Raw genomic sequence first — 16,538 nt, 5'->3', positions numbered from 1 at the left:
GATGTTGAGTTTTCATTCTAGCACCCACAAAATCTCGTTATCAATGATTTCTCAAAATATATATTTTTAAATCGCCTGTTGAGGTGGATTTTAATGTAGAACACACATCTTGTGAATACTTTAATGAAAACTTTTTGTAAGCTTTTGTTCTTCCTGGACCACTGGATTATGGCTAGTGTAATGATTCCCAATTCCCTGTTGCTTCTTGACTATAGGCAGCCATGTCTCAGGGATAGTTTGAGATTTTGGCAACCAAGCCCTTTTTTCTACTTACCCAGTCAGATTTGACATTTGAGTCATTCAGCAGATGCTCTTATCCAGAACGATTTACAGTGAGTGCATACATTTCCTATACTCATGGATACGATTTTTGTCTCTGCCTGCAGTTTGAGCACCATGAGTTCATCTGACTCCGGGGGGGGAGTGGAAGGCTTCATTGCCAAAAATGTTAATTATCCCTTTTACCATAAAATAATATCAAAAGCCACAATTAATTTTTAAATCAACAATTACAAATTAATTCAAGAGTAAAAATATTTCTTTTGGTGTTTTCTTTAAATCCAGGTAGTACTCATACCACTAATCATTTTATAGATGACCATCCCTGATGCATAACAATGGAAAAAACAATAAGAAAACTGCCAAACTAACTGCCAAACTAAATTAAAATGAATCAAATAATGGGTTTATAATGAAATTAATGCATAAGAAATGAAATTGAACTGACATTTTATTTCAATTTATGAAAAAATACAAATATGGAGCAACATAAGGACAAAGAAATGGGAAAAATGCACAAAAATAAATCAGACAGTTGATGAGAAGGGTGGGTATGGCTGGGGCTTTGGGGTATTTTGGAGTCAGTTCATTAGGACCTCCATCTGCACCAGCCGGGCATTGGTGTCGCCTGCCATGCGGTATGGGATAATCCCAGCAAACGTGATCAGTGCTCGAGCCTGGCTGCGCAGTTGCTGTTGACAAACACAGAAAATGCCAAAAGGGCATGTTAACATCTTAGAGCTGACAGTGAAATCAACCCTGTGTCAAAACAAGACGGTTCGGTACTCATTATTCAATGAAATATTACATAATAGAGCAGAGGCATGTCTCTACTGCCCAGTCCATCACAACACATAGCCCCCAAAAGTCCCTCAAAGACTTAATAAAGTCCCTCCATTTTTATCCCATGGCCAGTATTGCCCTGAGTCCTCACCGAGTCTCTGTCCTCCATGGATCTCTGTGGTCGACCAGGGGTTCCTGCTGTGGCGCCCTTTAGACGTTTGTACTGCATGAACAGGATGTTCATGGTGGCCAGGAGAACCTCCGACAAATTATGCCTGACCTGGAATAACATGCAAAGGACAATGCAGTTAAGACAGGGGAGCCCTGCTCACCTTGGCCAGCTCATTCAGTTTCACTGCTTCCTCAAACAGGTCGTTGTCCTCAAAAAGTTCTACATTGGCACCATTGAGAGCACCTTGACTGGCTGCATCACCGCTTGGTATGGCAACTGCTTGGCATCCAAGGCGCTACAGAGGGTAGTGCTTACGGCCCAGTACATCACTGGGGCCGAGCTCAATGCTATCCGGAACCTCTATAGCAGGCGATGTCAGAGGAAGGCCCATGCAAATGCTGAAAGACTCCAGCCACCCTAGTCATAAACTGTTCCCTCTGCTGCTGCACGGCAAGCAGTCAAGATGCACTACGTCTGGAACCAACAGGACCCTGAAAAGCTTCTACCCACAAGCCATGAGACTGCTAAATAGTTTGTTAAATAGTTAACCAAATAGCTACCCGGACTATCTGCATTGACCCTTTTTGTACTAACTTTGACTTATCACATACGCTGATGCTACCATTTACCATCTGTCACTTTTATTCCTAGTTATATGTACATATCTACGCCAAATACCTCATACCCCTGCACATTGACTCGGTACTGAACGTAGCATTTGTATCTATTATTTGTTTTACTTTTCTATAATTTAGCTATTTTCTTTATCGCTGCATTGTTGGGAAGGGTCAATAAATAACCATTTCATTGCTACTCCACACCTGTTGTTTACTAAGCATGTAATCAATAAAATAAAAGGATAAAAGATTACATGTACACTTTGGATGTGTGGTGCTGCATACTGAGTGTAATTAGAGTGCAGTATCTCACCTCATCACTGAAATTACGGAATGCAGCGACCCTCTCCTCCACACTGTCCTGACTCAGAGGGACCAGCTTCAGTCTCTCCATAACCTGACATAAATAGAGAGATACAGGGGAGAAGTTATGGACAGTTAAAGAAGAGGTCATCATAACTACTATCAGTTCCATCTGAATAAACAGCATTGTAAGCCATCAGGCAGGAAGCCCTGGGTGTCAGACTCACATCGTAGGCCTGGTCTATGTGACCAACATGGTACTCATCAAAGAAGGTCATGAGGTCCAGCAGCAGGTAGAAGGTGCTGTCCACAGACTTCTCTCCAGCAACACCCTGGGTCCGGTACCTGAAACAGAGAACAAGAACACACACTGAAGTTAGAGAACTTAGAAAAAATGAGTGGACCATTGAGGATAACACAATTAATTTCAGTAAGCCTGTAAGATGCAATGTCACACAAGATCTCATTTCAGTGGTAATGCAGAATGTAGATGATGCCAGGATGTTACCGCTCAGCGATGGCAACAGCAGTGTTCTTCAGTCTCTCCTTATTGGACTGGGTGGAGCCCACTTGGGCAATAACAGGACTCAGCAGCCTGTTCATCAGCTCTAGGACCTTGTCTGGATTCTACAGATCAGAGGAGGAAAATAGAGGAATGTGAGGAGACATTTCATTTTTTTCTACTCTTCGTCTCTATCAACTCGGCCCATTCCTTCACCTAGAGTAAACCCACTGACACTGCTTGACCCCAATGTTTGCCACCCAAAGCCCTGCTCACCTTGGCCAGCTCATACAGTCTGACTGCTTCCTCAAACAGACCCTTGTTCTCTGCCTCCAGCGCCACTTTTGTGATAATGGCTCGCGTGTCTCCGGCAAATTTATCAATCACTCCAGGCTGGGGGAGAAGCACAAGGCACAATCAGCTCTTTGAACAGCCCGAATACACATTCCCGGGTGCCGCGAGCACAATGGAAAAATCAGCTTTCACAAAATGGATCATTATGCACAATGAAGTGAATAACATTTAAAGAGGGGTTTGAACCGTAAAACCGTAAAACATACATTTATCATGAGTGAGAACAAAGGTGTGACCATTACCTTCCTGCTGCCATCTTTTTCCAGTCTTCCCAGAAGCATGTCAAACTCTCGACTCTCAATCACCAGCTCGCTAACACAGCACATAAACATGTTCTCTCCTTGGCTGTTTTTTTCATTCCTGTGCCCAAAAGGAAGAGAGGATAGACAACCACATATTCGATATTCAAACAAAACTATTTGATACACATTACAGCTTTTAATTAACAATAGAGGTCTGAAGGCTCTAATCAAAACTCTTTATTCTCTTAACCCCAATAGAAAGAGTAAATGACCCAACCAAGGGCATGTGTGAAAGCCTCTGTATTATTCATGGTGAACTGGATTCATGGCCCACTGGCTTATTCATGAGGCCTCATCTCTTCAATCACCCAGAAATCCCCTAACAAAGACTTCATTTTCCCTTCATACCGCCATGCCTCCAAGTGTTATTGACACACAGTGGAGTGGTGGTGAGGTCTCCCCAACTGAGAGCAGGAGGATGGCTGCAAAGTAACTTAATGTACCGTAGGAAGTAGAAGTACTGTAGAGCTTCCCGGGGGTCTGTGGACTCAAACTTGCGTGTGTAGAGCATGAGGAGACGGATGAAGTTGAGCCGTCGGACCATAGGGGGGTCCCCAGCCTCCTGACTCACTGAAACGTAGAAAAACATTCACTTATCAGTAGCCATCATCTTCAAAACTACAAAAGGTGTGTGACTAGAAATTAAGCAAACGTAGAGGAAGTCAAACAAGTAGCCTGACGTACACAGTTGTGCGCTCTGTCCAGATGACTTGAGCAGCAGCCCTAGCTCGTAGAGAACCAGAGCCACGTGAACAGCATGACTGCGTAGACGCTCCACCCGGAACAGGAAGGCCACAGCAGCCTCAAACTGGGCCGTGAGGAACAGCACTTGGAAGTACAGGAACGGCTGCTGGATGGCTGAGAAGTGGGACTCTCCTGCAGATAAGGAACAGAAATAAACTCTAAATCATTAGGATCACATTCACAACATGGGAAAGGGAACAGAACATGCTAATTGAATATAGATTAATAAAGTCAGCAATGTATTTGCTCCGCATTACAAAGATTCGAAACAATTACAAACAAACCAAAACTATTCCACTTCTACTACTTAGTCATCAACTTGCATTAATCCCTCTCAGTAAAGTTCATGTTCAACTAAGTAGGAAGTAAACAAGAATACATCAGCCATTTTGAAAGGCAGCAAGCTTAGCTATGAGTCACAGTCACCTTTTATTGCACTGTGTTGAAATGAGCGAGATAACAAGCCATGATTCATCCTCCAGGTGGGAGAGCTTTGCCTCCTTATGTCTGATAAAACTTAAGAAAAGTTTAAGTCTTAAGAGTGAACAGTGAAGCACTCCTTTATCTGAGCAGAGCAGTTCCCAGGGGGGACTGAGAAGTGGTGATATTACACAACACTACTTTAATAGAGTCCTCCAGTCCTAGACAGTATTCTCTCTTAGAACAGAATTAGTATTGAAGGTCTATTTTTGTTCAAATTAGTAGTCTGGCTGTCATGTACCCAGAAGAGTTCTGAACTCACCATAGTCCTCTAGAAGCTGTTTCTGTAGCTGGGGCAGTGTCAGTTTGTCCTGAGGAGCACTGCTGCCGTCGTCATCGAAGCACACCTGGTTGAGCTGTGGGCATGGAGGAAGGGACAGGTCTACGTTAATGTGAGGGTTCATTTACGATAGGCAAACCTATTTGACCTGATTCTCCCCAACTAGCGCTACGTATCATGTACAGTGGTAAAATATTAATATCCTGACTCTACAGACTGATCATCAGGCAAGCACCTTGAGCCACAAGTAGTCCTCGGTTTTGTCGGCCACCTCTCCATGGTTGTCTGCGATGTCACACTTCCCAATGAGGCAGTAGACGGCCCTCTTGTAGGGGTCAGCGCTGTTCCTCAGCACTCTGCGGTAGTGGAGACGCAGCTTGTTCTCTGTGGCAGGGGCCAAGCTGAGGAGAGGACACAGCACAGGTCAGACAGAGAGCAATAGACAGAAAGAGATGGAGAAAAAAGGAGTACTAAGGATATTAGATTCGATTCATATGAGCAAAGCAATCACACTGGTGCTTTGGTGTTCTGAGCCATAGTGTTACAGCACGTCAAATTCCAGGAGAATGTGAAATGGAAAGCTAATCAGCCTAGACCAGTTTACTAACACAGCGGAGGTACATTATGTGTGAGGTACCTACCGCCTGTCAGGGCTGTTCATATATTCCTGGAACCAGGTCTTGAAATCTCCCAGCTGATGCTGAGCCCGGTTCACCACCTGCATGGCAGCCCCCAGGTCCCCACAGCGCAGGCAGTAGTAGATCAGAGCCCAGACTGGGTGACCCTCCACCTCACCATCCTATTATAAACACAAACACAGCGCAGTTAACCTGCATGCCTCTACACGACACTTAGTAAAAACCACCAACTGAAATAGTCCAGGGCTATGTAAGGCTGGGCACAGTGCTAATGTCATCTTTAGCAGAATGTGCTGCAGTGCAGGGGGCAGTAGTACCTGCATGCCTGGCAGAGGCCCTGGTAGTTTGATGTTGAGGAAGCTGCACACCAGCTGATAGGTGCCAGGGACTCCGCCCAGCTGGGCCTGGTGCAGGTTCCCAAACACCGTCACCATGGTGTAGTTCTTGTAGCTGCCGTAGAGGGAACACCAAAAACGTTAGTGGAGGGGTAACTACACGAGTGTATTTTGCAATACATTTAAGGAGTGTTCTCATTCTAATTCTACGGCTCTCCCCTCTGACCTGTTCTCCAGGAACTGCAGGGCCTGCGTGACGAAAGCCATCTGCATGTCCACGGACGTGCGGCTCTTCAGCGTGTCTTTGGCTGGGACCAGCAGCACGTCTGTCATCTGCTTCACCATCAGCCACATATCTGACACGTTCTGTAGAGACAAACATATATACTCATTCAGATATACACCCTCGTTATCCAAAATGTCCACAACTGGCCATTGGAGAATTTACCAGCCCAGCGGAAGACAAACGTAGACAGAGACAAAGGAATGTGGAATGGTTCCGTGAAGCTAACCTTGTCATCCAGGCTGTCTGCCACTGAGGCACAGAGGTCTCCCAGGTTGGGCTGGACGTGTCCGTTCACTATCTTCTCATTGAAGACGTAGATCTGAGGCGGAACAAAAGCAGAGAAATACTTATAGATGGGTCAGAGGACAGACAGGTACTGACAGACTGAATGCTGTCCGTTTCAGCACTAAGACCAGGGGGCCCTGATCCACACCCCGGTCCCAGTCGTCCCCAGGGAACACTACGGCCGCATAGAGAAGTGATGGATGATGAAAAACAGGGCAAAAAGGATGAAAACGTTCAGGAGGTCATCAAAGAAGATCACAAAGAGCAGCATGATGACACCGCAGGCGATATGGCGACACATTCTGTCCTCTTTAACCAGTGGACTAAAACTCCAGTGTTTATCGAGTGACTGGGGAGGACGATACAGAGACAGGCTGTCCTACCCCCGTGCAGTGGGGCAGAGAAATTACCCAGCATGCCCTGGCTCTGCCAGCTAATCAATTCTTTGATCTATTGCTGCCTTGTTTAGCAGGACCCCATAACTATGAAGTCAAGTGCACTACAGTGCAGCTGCATCCTGACTGAGGCTGTGCATCCATTTCAGCCCACGAGGTTCCAGGGCACTTAGCCCCAGGCTGACTGGATGTATTACAGCCTATTAAAGTCTAATATCGTCACATAGGGAAATTTATAAAATACACGAGAGGGAACGGGTTTGGTGATTCACATCTTTGAACATTTTAAGTGAGACTAATTGCAGACTGCACTTCCCTTTTTTTGCTATGTACTGTAGGTATCTCACGTTAAGTGGTGCTGCACTGCAATCAGCGTCAGGCCAAATTACTAACCTGTCGTCCATAGGCTACCTCCACGCTGTCAAGAGCACTCCGCCCAGGAGTCCCTGCGTCACTCACAAAGCTGGGCTGCAACACAAACAGACAGGGAGATGATACATGACAAGTCATTTCACTGAGCGTCAAATAGAAAGCTGCCCTGAGAGGACAGGGTAAACCTAAAAATGGTGAATAAAAGTGTGTAGTTATGTGATGGCGAGAGAAACGAAGGTTTATCGCCTCAATCTTTGTTGCTCATAATTGTAGTCGTGACCAACGTAGCGTGAAAGCCATTGTGAACAAAGCTCACGGCTGAATGCACTCGCATTATAAAATGCACGCACATACAAGCATAAACATTTATCCAGATCAACCATGTATTCTTGAGAACAAAAGGGACACACCCATACAATGTATATTCCACGTATAGGGCAGTGTAACTGTATATTCCACGTATAGGGCAGTACAACTGTATATTCCACATATAGGGCAGTACAACAGTATATTCCACGTATAGGGCAGTATAAATGTATATTCCATGTATAGGGCAGTATAAATGTATATTCCATGTATAGGGCAGTATAAATGTATATTCCATGTATAGGGCAGTATAAATGTATATTCCATGTATAGGGCAGTATAAATGTATATTCCATGTATAGGGCAGTATAAATGCTGTATGAGACATGGCATTATAAGAGAAGAGAGCATAGACAGAAACAACTGAACACAGTAGATAGTGTGTTTCTGGCATAGAGAGTGAACAGCAGGTCAGAAATTTAAAATGTAACTGTTGGTTAATAATTCAATAAGCACAGAGAAAGACAAATCCCTCCAAATCAACTCTAATACACACACACACACACACACACACACACCACAGGACAATGTGTAAGAACTACAGTTAGGAAATTGTGATTACCACAGCAATTTCCCTACTGTGCTAAATATCTGGAGCCCTGAAGGTTATCTAAACAAAGATACATAAAACAAACATTGCTTTGGTAAAGACTGATAACATTGTGGGAGACCAACTGAATGTGCTGGATCATTATCCATTATTAAAAACAGGAGTGCTTGCCATTTCTCTTTTGAAAAAGAAAATATGTAAGGAACATTCTCGCAAAAGGGAGGGGCCTATTGAATTCTGCAACATCCATCTGGGTTAGTAAACATTTTTGATGAGTGCGTATTTATCTCAATGTGGTCAAGTCATATATTATATGTATATAGATTATATCTGGATGTGTGCTTTATGCACTGGAGTTCATAGGGTTTATAGGACAATGATAAAGATCAGATGGAGACACTGACCTCTACGTCTTGGCTGAAGTCCAGAGCATCTTCCCCTGCTCCCAGCAAGGTGTGCAGTACTCTCTGCTTCACCTGCTCCCACTGAACCAGCATGGACTCACGGTGGTACTCCTCTGCCAGGAGGAACGTCTGACAGAGAACAAGAAAAGAGAACACGTAAGTACGAAGAGAGAGAGAACAAATTTAATTTGGACAGACCAATTTGAAAATAATTGAGAGAACCAGGCTAGGCTGCATAAATGGGTTAGAAACCACATGATTTGTTTAAAATAGCCAACGCTGCAAAACCTCTCGCCATGGGAGATAGTTCCTTCAGAAAGTTCTCACACCCCTCGATTTCTTCCACATTTTGTTGTGTTACAACCTGAATTTAAAATGGGTTAAATTGAGATTGTGTGTGACTGGCCTACACACAATACCCCATCCATAATGTCAAAGTGGAATTATGTTTTTAGATATCATTGCAAATTAATAAAAAATAAAAAGCTGAAATGTCTTGAGTCAATAAGTATTCAACCCCTTTGTTATGGCAAGCCTAAATACGTTCAGGAGTAGAAATGTGCTTAAAAAGTCACATAATAAGTTGCATGGACTCACTGTGTGCAATTGTGTTTAACAAGATTTTTTAAATGACTACCTCATCTCTGTACCCCACACATACGTATAATTCTAAGGTCCCTCGGTCAAGCAGTGAATTTCAAACCCAGATTCAACCAAAGGCCAGGGAGGGTTTCCAATGCCTCGCAAAGGGTGGCACATATTGGCAGATGGGTAAAAAAAAAAAGCAGACATTGAATATCCCTTGAGCATTTTGAAGTTATTAATTACACTTTGGATGGTGTATCAATACACCTAGTCACTACAAAGATACAGGCGTCCTAACTCAGTTGCCGGAAAGGAAGGAAACCCCTCAGCGATTTCACCAAGAAGCCAATGGTGACTTAAAACCCTTAGTTTTCTCCAATCACAGCCATTAAACTCTGAGGATGGATCAACAACATTGTACTTACTCCACAATACTAACCTAAATGACAGAGCAAAAAGAAGGAAGCCTGTACACAATAAAAATATTCCAAAACACGCATCCTGTTTGCAATAAGGCACTAAAGTAAAACTACAAAAATGTGGCAAAGAAATTAACTTTATGTCCTGAATACAAAGCGTTATGTTTGGGGAAAATCCAACAACATATCACTGAGTACCACTTCATATTTTCAAGCATGGTGGTGGCTGCATCATGTTATGGATACGCCTGTCATCGGCAAGGACTATGGAGTTTTTTAGGATAAAAAGAATTGGAATAGAGCTAAGCACAGGCAAAATCCTAGAGGAAAACCTGGTTCTGCTTTCCAAATTCACCTTTCAGCAGGTCATTAACCTACAACAAGGTCAAATATACACTTGAGTTGCTTTCCAAGAGAAATGTTCTTGAGTGGCCTAGTCACAGTTTTGACTTAAGTCAGCATGAAAATCTATGAAAAGACTGTCTAGCAATGATCAACAACCAACTTGACAGAGCTTGAAGAATTTTTTTAAATAATAATGTGCAAATATTGTCCAATCCAGGAGTGCAACGCTTTAGAGACTTAAAAAAAAAAAAACTCACAGCTGTAATCGCTGCCAAATGTGATTCTAACATGTATTGACTCAGGAGTGTGAATACTTATATAAATGAGATATTTCTGTATTTCATTTGCAATAAATGTGCAAACATTTATAAAAACATGTTTTCACTTTGTCATTATGGGGTATTGGGTGTAGATGAATGAGAAAAAAAAAAGAAATAATAGTTTTTATTCAGGCTGTAACACAACAAAATGTGCAGTAAGTCAAGGGGTATGAATACTTTCTGAAGGCACTTTATCTGTGCACAGTAAACACCTCCAATCATCCATGCAGGTATCCTGGGGCCCCACACAGTAAAAGTGAAATCTGGGACTATGCCGGCTCTTCAAACTGGCTCACGCCCTGTGATGCCTGGGTGTGTGGAGGGATGGGATTGTGACGCTAAAGTGGGTCTGCATTTATGGCTGGTCCAGATTTAGCCAAGAAGCGATTATAATCCAGAGACCTTATCTATCTCAATCCCACCGGGACAGCGGATGATAATTAGAACTGTTCCTAATTAAACCTGGTCTGAACTCATGGAGAGGAAACCATTTTAGAAAGATAATAGGCAAAGGGTTTATATTGGTACAAGGTGAGCAAGTCATGATTGACAACAGGGTATGGGTTTATTCTTTTTATTAAAAAGTGCCAGACAGATTGCAACTATAGCCTATTCAGGAGAACATTTGGTATGTCAAGATGTCACGGAGGGAAACCTTTGGCTATACAATAGTAAAGTGTGAGATTTATCAACATGAACGTTTGCTTGAGCTGGTGCGTAAATTTACGCATAGCCATGACCAGTGGTGGAATAAGGGAACTGCTTGTCAAGCGTAGGATGTGGAAAATATATGTCAGACTTAATTGTATTTTCATTGTGACCATATCAGTGCATTTGTTACAATAATAATCCCTATAAAGTACAGTAATTTGTTAAATATGTGGCACATGTGAAAGTTAAACTATTTCTGAAATACTATAAAAGACTGAGATAATGGGAAATGGAATGAGAGATGGCTGATATTGCTTGGAAGATTTAGCACACTCTGCATTTCGCAGAGTGAGCGTTTTTAGAAACAGGTGGGACTATTTTTGCAGAAACGACAGATTGGCTCATCAGATATCGTTTCCCAAAAGCAATCTTATAGGATCCTTGCGAGGATATAAAACCCATTTAGAAAGACCAGTCCGGTGAACATCAAAGTGCTATCTACCCTCAGGTTTTTGGCAACGGTCACTTTTCAGCAGGAACTTGCCCATCGGCATCTCACATCCCTTGATGAACCAATGTTTACACATTGGGGGGTGCTGTTCACCGGACGTGCTACTTGTCCCAGACCTGCTGTTTTCAACTCTCTAGAGACAGCAGGAGCGGTAGAGATACTCTCAATGATCGGCTATGATAAGCCAACTGACATTTACTCCTGAGGTGCTGACTTGTTGCACCCTCGACAACTACTGTGATTATTATTTGACCCTGCTGATCATTTATGAACATTTGAACATCTTGGCCATGTACTGTTATAATCTCCACCCGGCACAGCCAGAAGAGGACTGGCCACCCCTCATAGCCTGGTTCCTCTCTAGGTTTCGGCCTTTCTAGGGAGTTTTTCCTAGCCACCGTGCTTCTACACCTGCATTGCTTGCTGTTTGGGGTTTTAGGCTGGGTTTCTGTACAGCACTTTGATATATCAGCTGATGTAAGAAGGGCTATATAAATACATTTGATTTGATGTTGAGGATGTATGGCTTATTGGTGAGTGTTGCCTACTCATTTGAAGTATATTGCCATTGCTAAAGCATCTTAGAATTGTCCTAATGGTCCTCTCTTTGTAGCTTTGTTAAATTTTACTGGTCAAACCACAACTGGGCGTGTCAAATAAAACCTTTGGTTGTACTCAATCTCTGACACTAGCACCTCTATTTCAGTCTCGGAGAAGTTCTTTTTTTCGTAGCTTTTTTGGGTTGTGCCGTTGTATATTCCCACAGGCTTTAAAGGGATGATTGTCTATATGGTTAATTAGGGGCATTTCAAAATGCTAATAGCCTAGGTTGTGCACAAGCACTGAGGCTGCAAACAATTGGTATTTATCAACGGATCTCCTACCAGTGTGCGTATGATGCTCATTGACAAATCACACTTTTTCTGTGTGTACGAACAATCTAATTTCCTTCCGTAAGTAGTATTTTAGAATAGTTAACGCAATATTGATAAATGAGGCCCCAAGTATGTTAAAGAACATTTTTACAAATAAAAACAATGGAGCCAAATGGGATTATTAGATGTGAACACGGGGTGCAGAGAGGGTGTGGTCATGGCAAACCAGTCAGCCAGGAGAGTGCCACTTACCCTGCGACGTGACTCCTCGATTGCAGAGAGCAGCGCATTGTCCCTCTCATTCTTCAGAAAGCCCTGGAAAGAGAAATGCTGGAGGTTAGAATGGCTTTAACCAACATTCCACCTGACCACACAGTCAGGTCTCCTGCAAAATGCTAGCTGCAAGGGCTAACTAAGGAGAACAACTATCATCATGAACGCTATGCTAAAAATGGGAGGCCAGCAATCAGGGCATAGCAACTTCATGTTCTTTGTAGCCGTAGAAGCCTCCTCCTGACCTGACATTCTAACCACTCAAAAATAACTCCTGTTACATATCTTGTCAAGCGTTAAGCCATTTTCATGCTCCATCCCATCCCCACAAACCCAGAGCCCATCTCAAGGCATTTTACAGCTAATTCAACGAAGCCTGACTGATGATGAGCACCAGTCGATTAGACGCACCGCACCTGGCCCTTTGTCCTCATATCATCCCATCTTCAATTTCCTACCTTAGGGAACAAACTCCACAGTGGGCTGAGATTCATCAGCATCTACATTTAACTGGCTAACATCATATACAAGGGACGGATGGATGCATCTTGAAGAGACTAAAATGTAAGTCTGTCTGCTGTCTCACTTCCTTAAGGGGTCAAAATGGTGATATAGCAAGCCTACCTTTCAGTACCAAAATAAAAAAAATGCCATTACTACTGCAATACCTACATACAAGGAACTCAAATTGACATCTTGTTTTCTCATGGTAAGGGCATAATCATGGGTTTAATTCATGAGCAACTTAGCAAACAGCTGTGTAGGTGCACGTAGACTGTGCTCACCATCTCACATTGAGTAAGCTAATTAATGTACACTTTGGCACGCACAGAGAAACATCAGCCTCCGCTCCTTCCGATGTCCGAAGAGAAAGAGAAAACATTTTGTACCCAGAACAGGCAGAACCGCCCTCGGAGTGGAGCTGTACGTTGCCTCCAGGCAGCCAGCCCGCCCGAGAGGGGAGGGAGGAGGGAATAAAACTCACCCACCCAGACACACAGCAATGTAAAAGAGGGCGGTGGTTGAGGGGGTCAATGCATCTAAACCAGGGTGGGGTTAGAAGCTAAGAATAAGATATAGCCTACTATATGCAAAATGGTGGTGCTGAATCGTCCATAGATCCATCGCGGATCGTTAAGAAACCAAATTCCAGCCCATGAATGAATGGTACCACAGTGGTGTCCGGCCTGCCACAATGACACAGATACCCCGATAGTCAGCACAATGGATGTCACTCACTACGCCCATCCTCTGTGATAGTGGACACTGGCTTTAACAACTAGGCTAAATGCCAGCCACACCCTTTTACAATGTGAGGCCATTTATTTGCCTTAAAAATCGGATAATTCAGCCTATTGTTGCCTTCCATATTCCATAAGTCTGCTACAGAGGAAAAACCGACAGACAATCTCATGCCTTTTAGAGTGGAATTCCCTTTTATGCAGACAAGACATTTTTAAAGCTGAAAAGGGTAATGTCATACTTTAGTCTGCGATTAAGGCCTGCAAATCACAATGGCACACATTTACACTTCCTCGCCCAGCATTAGGAGATACTATTGAAATATGTAAAAAAAATTAAATAAACGGTAGAACTGGCGAAAAAAGAGCAAATCAAAGCCTAATGGATTTCGGATTTTCCAGGTGTCAGTATGATATATGATATATATAGTAGTCTATCCCCTTCTCTCAGATAATGGGCCTTTTCCTGCAGACTGTCTCGGCACCTGTCATCTCTAGGACGGACCGCGCAGCATCCCGTCCAGCCCTCCCCACCTCAGCCCCTCCCCCCATGCTCAAACCTTCCCCCCAGTCTGTCCAATCCATCACATCACCAGACATCAGAGCGGCAGCCATTCGCATCTTGACTGACAGCTTATAAATTATCATTGACTTATTACTTCAGCAGCCGACCATCAAATGACAAGTGTAAATGAACAGTGCGGAGAGCGCGAAAGGAGGGGGAGGCTGAGGCTTTTCAGTATCGCAAGCAATAAGAGCAGTACCTATCTTCTATTCAATAGATAAAACAAAGGAAGATTTCCTGCTATATCTTGCCAATTAAATTTCTTGCTCAGTCATTGTGCTCGGTCCTCCCATCCTCCTGTCGTCTGTGGCAGAGAGAAAGGAGCGCCCCCCTCAGGAGATTCTGCTCTCCAAACGAAACAGGTTCTACCCAGTTTGCACCCTAAGAGCTGACAATGGAGCTATTTATATACCAGGAGAGCTCAGGTCATGTCTCCAAACACAGCAAGACACACAGAGAATACATCTGAATAAATGTATACATTTAGTGAACTGGCATTATGTGGAAGAATATAACAGAGTACCAAGATTAGGCTATGCGTTTCATTCTATGGTTTCCAGAAAGTGAAGGGTCAAAAGGGAGGGGGAACTTATCCGCATTTTTTACATTTTATTTAAAAATCGTACACTTTAGGCTATCATTTCATATTTAGGTTCTAAACTCCCTGAGTAATGGACAAAGAAGCTGTAAACTCCCTGGATCTTTTATTCATGGCATATATCCAGCCATATACACATATGCAGTATGTAACATATATAGCCAGCTGGTCTGACTCGAGAACCTTCTCCTACATAATTGCATTGTCCCTCAAAATTTCTGTGGCGTATATACTGCATACGATATCGCAAGAACAGAAAACGTTCACTATAGTTCACTAAAGTAGAACTCAAGAAAAAAAAGGAGAGCATAGGAATACATGTAACACATGGGCCATATCACGGTGCTGATTCGTGTCACATACATACATGCGCACATACATACAATTCTTCCCAGGGCTCAGTCAAACGAGCAGTCTAAAAGTTCACAAATGATAGTGATTTTACTGTGTCTGTACATAGTTACAACATCACACACAGAAAGCATTCTAGAACATCTTAAAATCAATTCTCTATCATCTGGATTTACATGTTAAATTGTATGTTTCATCCTTTTCCCTTAGTTCTGCATGTAATGTACTGATGCTCAGTAGTTCCACAGAGATACAAAGAAAAAAGTGTGACGGGTCAGTAGCTGAAAACCTGCATCTTCATTTACTCTGTAACAACGAGTGGAGCAGGGGAGGTGAAACCCCACCCTTATGCCACCACTTCCTGTGTGGAGAATAAGCATTCATATAACTGACCACCACCACCTCCATCATCATCACCATCTTCATAGTCACAGACAGAGATAGTGACAGAGTGAGATAGAGGAAAGAGAAGGTGACAGACAGATCGTGACAGAGACAGAGCAGATGTACAAACGCAGTGTGTCTGTGTGTGAAGGCAATACTCACTCATGCTGTGGCTCAGCCTGCCAGGCAGGGAGAGAGAGAGGGAAGAGGAGAGATGCAGGTAGCCAGGCGTAGACAGACCTATGCCTGACACTAAACACACTGCCCTGTCTCCATCTGAAGAACTGAGCTGACGCCATTCTGGGGCGTTTTCGGACCATCTTCTGACAGGCCCGCATCGCAGACGCTGCACCTTCCTCACCCAATGTGGGCCACCGGTGTGAACCCAGAGATGTGCCACATGAAGGGTTACTGTAGGCTGTTTTATTGTTGGAGGACTATACCAAGTCAGCCCTCAGACGCAGGGGGGGATCAAGGAGGAGTAATTGCTCAACCTCACAGGCCTTCCTCTCTCCATCAGCAGATCCTCCCCCGCCGCCTGATTCTTTCCAGCATCCCTGCCGTCCTCTTCTCTCAGTGTCACTCATTTCTTCCTTTTTTTATACATCTATGCATCCTTCCCCTTTTCCTCCTCCCCTAGCGCAATGCAATTATGGTAATGGTTTTTCTCCCCTCTGCTGATGGCTTCCGACATCCTGTCCAGAAATTGGGCTAATAATCCTCTTAAGGAGTCATGTTAATGAGAAGGGTGCAGTGGCTTCTCAGGGGGGCATACAGAGTACACAGCTGCACAGACCAGACATGCTGCACATGTGAAGCTATTTAACCAAAGTCTGCTGTAGCAGCAGCTGCGCTTATCAGACTGTCCAGAGAATACATGCCATCACTATAGCTGCTCTCAGAGAAAGATGGGGGAGGGAGAGAAAGAGGGGGAGGGAGAGAAAGCAGGAACAGAAAAAGATGGAATTGAAAA

General features: G+C 43.6%; 1 protein-coding gene across 4 annotated transcripts in view; it reads right to left on the bottom strand.

Annotated features, from left to right (window-relative positions):
- Positions 1–712: 712 nt before the first annotated feature.
- The window catches only part of LOC106573723 (nuclear pore complex protein Nup93), a 37,581-nt gene continuing 21,755 nt past the window's right edge, over positions 713–16,538 (bottom strand). For all 4 annotated transcript variants that reach the window (XM_014149030.3, XM_014149029.3, XM_014149031.3 and 1 more), the window contains 18 exons: positions 12,406–12,468; positions 8,448–8,576; positions 7,149–7,223; positions 6,302–6,394; positions 6,016–6,155; positions 5,772–5,904; positions 5,458–5,615; positions 5,052–5,217; positions 4,799–4,892; positions 3,997–4,188; positions 3,756–3,882; positions 3,253–3,370; positions 2,933–3,049; positions 2,663–2,781; positions 2,382–2,499; positions 2,165–2,248; positions 1,214–1,342; positions 713–971 (listed from right to left, as the gene is read on the bottom strand). In XM_014149030.3, coding sequence (XP_014004505.1) covers positions 861–971; positions 1,214–1,342; positions 2,165–2,248; positions 2,382–2,499; positions 2,663–2,781; positions 2,933–3,049; positions 3,253–3,370; positions 3,756–3,882; positions 3,997–4,188; positions 4,799–4,892; positions 5,052–5,217; positions 5,458–5,615; positions 5,772–5,904; positions 6,016–6,155; positions 6,302–6,394; positions 7,149–7,223; positions 8,448–8,576; positions 12,406–12,468 — 2,166 coding nt within the window. In that variant the 3' untranslated portion in view covers positions 713–860. The remainder of the gene's footprint in view (positions 972–1,213; positions 1,343–2,164; positions 2,249–2,381; positions 2,500–2,662; positions 2,782–2,932; positions 3,050–3,252; positions 3,371–3,755; positions 3,883–3,996; positions 4,189–4,798; positions 4,893–5,051; positions 5,218–5,457; positions 5,616–5,771; positions 5,905–6,015; positions 6,156–6,301; positions 6,395–7,148; positions 7,224–8,447; positions 8,577–12,405; positions 12,469–16,538) is intronic.

The sequence above is a fragment of the Salmo salar genome, chromosome 16 (genome assembly GCF_965601325.2).
Source record: "Salmo salar chromosome 16, fSalSal1, whole genome shotgun sequence".
Taxonomy (NCBI): domain Eukaryota; kingdom Metazoa; phylum Chordata; class Actinopteri; order Salmoniformes; family Salmonidae; genus Salmo; species Salmo salar.
This window is presented reverse-complemented; position numbering and strand designations above follow the sequence as displayed.